General features: G+C 47.3%; 2 protein-coding genes across 2 annotated transcripts in view; both read left to right on the top strand.

The window, feature by feature from the left end:
- LOC103277108 (protocadherin alpha-4-like) overlaps positions 1-2,439 on the top strand; it is an 11,677-nt gene extending 9,238 nt beyond the window's left edge. Inside the window, 2 exon segments of the mRNA XM_008074538.2 lie at positions 3-393; positions 2,317-2,439. Coding sequence (XP_008072729.2) covers positions 3-393; positions 2,317-2,439 — 514 coding nt within the window.
- LOC103277106 (protocadherin alpha-12-like) overlaps positions 2,390-4,340 on the top strand; it is a 9,555-nt gene continuing 7,604 nt past the window's right edge. Inside the window, 2 exon segments of the mRNA XM_008074536.2 lie at positions 2,390-4,337; position 4,340. The exon segment at position 4,340 is cut by the window's right edge and continues 508 nt beyond it. Of these exon segments, the coding sequence (XP_008072727.2) occupies positions 2,537-4,337; position 4,340 (1,802 nt within the window). The 5' untranslated portion in view covers positions 2,390-2,536.

Here is a 4,340-nt window from a genome sequence, read left to right as displayed (position 1 = left end):
TCGCTGGTGGACGGCGGCCAGGCGCCCCAGGCCGCGTCGCGGGCGCTGGCGGGCTCCGCGGGCCCCGGGTCCGCGCTGGTGGACGTCAACGTGTACCTGATCGTGGCCATCTGCGCGGTGTCCAGCCTGCTGGTGCTGACGCTGCTGCTGTACACGGCGCTGCGGTGCTCGGCGCCGCCCCCCGAGGGCGCGTGCGGGCCGGGCAAGCCCCCGCTGGTGTGCTCCAGCGCGGCGGGGAGCTGGTCGTCCTCGCGGCCGAGGCGGCAGAGGGTGTGCTCTGGGGAGGGCCCGCCCAAGACCGACCTCATGGCCTTCAGCCCCAGTCTTTCTCCCGGTCCCAATAGAGAAGGCGAAGGGGAAAAGCAGGAGGCAGTTTTAAAGCATTCTGGACAGGTGAGTGTTTTTTTCCCCCCCTCCGGTTTCATCTATTCAGGTGAAGAATATGATAAATTTTTGAAATCTAATTTCTTCATGGAAAATTTTAAAGAAAAATTTTAATGAGCAATATATATATAAGTATTGTTTTAAAGAGCAGTGTCTGTTAGTGAAATACCGAAGAATACACATATGCAATCTTTTAAACATATAAATAATTGTTAGTTTAGGCAATAAACGTTCTATTTCTCCTAATATTTTGTTAGAAAATGCTAAAATAAGTAGAATTTACAGACTATTGGTCTGTAATCACGTTGGTAAAAATAATAGCTATGTTTTTACTGATCTCTTGGTGCCAGTTTGTGCCTAGTTCTCATTTATGACTATAATCACTATGGATTGTTTAAATTTCTTTATTGTTGTCTTTTAACAAGTCTGGAGTGCAGTGGCTATTTACAGGTGAGATCATAGTGCACTACATCCTCTAACTTCTGGGTTCAAATATTTTTCTGCTTCTGCCTCCCCAGTAGCTGGGACTGCAGTTGTTGGCCTCCGTGTCCAGACAAAGAGGCTTTTCTAACTTCAGGCTTGTTTCAAAACGAGAACACTCTTCATTAGATCTGAAATCATTTATTTCTCTTTTTTTTTTCCTATGGAGTTGAACATTCATTATATCTTATTATCACTAAATAATCTTTAGTTTCCCCTTCCTTGATAATATCTCTTTTCATGCAATTTGAAGAAAAATATCCAATCTTTGCATTCTAATATGCTGCTTTCATTGAAATAATATAACAAAAGTTCTGTCCTTTCTTGACGGGTGCAGTGGCTCACACTTATAATCCCAGCTACTCAGAAGTCAGAGGCAGAAGATTTACTTGAGCCAGGAGCAGCCTAAGCAATGTAGCAAGATCCTACCTCTAAAGAAAAGAAAAATTATCTGGTTTTCTGGTTATGTAAAGGTTTCACATCTCAGTGTTCTGCATCACTATATGTAAAAGAAATGAATGCCAGTGCATTTTTGGTTAAAGAGTTTAACTTGAATATTAATAAATTCATAAAATCTATATTTATTTCTTCACAATGAGTAGTCAAATTGTATCTGTGCTTTGTTTTCCCTTGAAGCTGATCATGAATAAAACCACGAAAGGTCTTATGATTCCCTCTTCCATCTTAGTCACTCTGATTTTTAGAAGAGAAGCATGTCATGACTACTAACTAAATGACCTGTAGAGAGAAATCTAGAGGGGAAACCAAAAGGTTGGTATTAAGTTCATATTCTCTTGACTTTAGCCAAACAGATTAGACTCCAAAACTTAGAGAGATCTTTTTCATATTAGTGCTCTATAGCCACTTTAGGATACTATGAAATTTGGAGGCTTCAAACTCAACATTTTGCTTGAAAAGTTATCACATTTAAGCATAAAAGGAACCAAAAATAGTGATGCCTTTTATATTTGTGATGAATTCTAATCTTCATCAGATTTATGAATAAGACAATTTATATAAATGAAATATTATTTGGTTAATAGGCATATTTTGGTTTCTTTTCCTCTACTAAATAACAAAATTCTTAGCTTTCTCCTAAATTTTTACAACGAAGTGCTTGTAAAGGATAAAAGTTATTAGAACATTGTGAATTTTAAGTTATATAAGGAAAGGGGGTGATGTATACTATTCTTTATATTATACTCTAATAAAGTGCAGTTTCCAGCACACCATATTTGAAAGATCATTTTATGATAGATTTTGAAGCAGTAAATATTTTTTAAAACTACAGTATAATAAAAGTATTTGTGTATTGTTAGGCTATTACATATGTTAACTAAATAGGCATTTACAATTGATCCGTCAAAATATTCAAAAGTCAAGTTTAGAGTGACCCAGAAAGTGGCTAAACCAAGAAGAACCTCAGGATCTTTCTTGTACTTACATTTTTAGTCACATGATGTCGCTGTACACTCAAAAGGTGAAAAAGAAAAATTTGTTCCGTACCAGCTTTCCAACCATTCACAGAATAGGATCGACTCCATATTGACTGTAATGATGGATACAATGTACTAAATGTGTACTTACGGAAAAGCTTGATTGCTCATAAAAGACCTCACACGAGCGCTTCCTTAAAACCGACAATCCCAACTCGGTGACCTCATCATCTGCAATGGTGATTATCTGGCGAGGAAGCCCGGGATCCTGGCGCCTGCTCCTCTCGCTTCTGCTTCTGGCAGCCTGGGAGGCGGGGAGCGGCCAGCTCCACTACTCGGTCCCCGAGGAGGCCAAGCACGGCACCTTCGTGGGCCGCATCGCGCAGGACCTGGGGCTGGAGCTGGCCCAGCTGGTGCCGCGCCTGTTCCGGGTGGCGTGCAAGGGCCGCGGGGACCTTCTGGAGGTGAATCTGCAGAACGGCATTTTGTTTGTGAATTCTCGGATCGACCGCGAGGAGCTGTGCGGGCGGAGCCTGGAGTGCGGCATCCACCTGGAGGTGATCGTGGAGCGGCCGCTGCAGGTTTTCCACGTGGAGGTGGAGGTGAGGGACATTAACGACAACCCGCCGGTGTTCAGGGAAAGAGAACAAAAGGTTCTTATTTCTGAATCTGCGCCTCTGGACTCTCATTTTCCTCTAGAGGGCGCTTCCGATGCGGATATCGGCGCAAACTCTCTTCTTACCTACGTGTTAAGTCTGAACGAGCATTTTGCATTTGAAATAATAGCAAAAAAAGATAAAAGTATATTGCCTGAACTAGTTCTCCGGAAGTTATTGGATAGAGAGGAAACGCCACAACTAGAGTTATTGCTGATGGTTATCGACGGCGGTAAACCAGAGCTAACAGGGTCCGTTCAGATTCAAATAACCATCCTGGATGTGAATGACAACGCTCCGGAGTTTGAGAAGCCTGGGTATAAAGTAGTGTTGCCTGAAAATGTCCCAAACGACACCAGAGTGATCCAACTAAATGCTTCCGACCTAGACGAAGGACTAAATGGGGAAATTTTCTATGGAATCAGAATGATTTCGCCAGTGAGTGAGAAATGTACGTTTTTCATAAATCCAGACACAGGTGAAATTAGAATTTATGGGAAACTGGATTTTGAAGAGAATAATGCCTATGAAATTCAGGTTAACGCCATTGATAAAGGGATTCCTCCTATGTCAGGTCACAGCATGCTCCTGTTGGAAGTTCTGGACTTGAACGACAATGTCCCTGAGGTAATGGTCACTTCTCTGTCTAACCCAGTGAAAGAAGATGCTCAAGTGGGCACGGTCATCGCCCTGATCAGCGTGTCAGACCAAGACTCCGGCGCCAACGGACAGGTCACCTGCTCCCTGACGCCCCACGTCCCCTTCAAGCTGGCGCCCACCTTCAAGAATTACTACTCGTTGGTGCTGGACGGCGCCCTGGACCGCGAGAGCGTGTCGGCCTACCAGCTGGTGGTGACCGCGCGCGACGGGGGCTCGCCCTCGCGGTGGGCCACGGCCAGCGTGGCGGTGGAGGTGGCCGACGTGAACGACAACGCGCCCGCCTTCGCGCAGCCCGAGTACACGGTGTTCGTGAAGGAGAACAACCCGCCGGGCTGCCACGTCTTCACGGTGTCGGCGCGGGACGCGGACGCGCGGGAGAACGCGCGGGTGTCGTACGCGCTGGTGGAGCGGCGGGTGGGCGCGCGCGCGCTGTCGAGCTACGTGTCGGTGCGCGCGGAGAGCGGCGAGGTGTTCGCGCTGCAGCCGCTGGACCACGAGGAGCTGCAGCTGCTGCGGTTCCAGGTGAGCGCGCGCGACGCGGGCGTGCCGCCCCTGGGCAGCAACGTGACGCTGCAGGTGTTCGTGCTGGACGAGAACGACAACGCGCCGGCGCTGCTGGCGCCTCGGGCGGGGGCCCCCGGCGGCGGCGCGGCCAGCGAGCTGCTGTCGCGGTCGGTGGGCGCGGGCCACGTGGTGGCCAAGGTGCGCGCGGTGGACGCCGACT

Source organism: Carlito syrichta, unplaced genomic scaffold, assembly GCF_000164805.1.
Source record: "Carlito syrichta isolate Samal-C Ts95f unplaced genomic scaffold, Tarsius_syrichta-2.0.1 Scaffold316481, whole genome shotgun sequence".
Lineage (NCBI taxonomy): Eukaryota > Metazoa > Chordata > Mammalia > Primates > Tarsiidae > Carlito > Carlito syrichta.
Note: the sequence above shows the minus strand (reverse complement) of the source record. Positions and strands in the feature narration are given on the sequence as shown.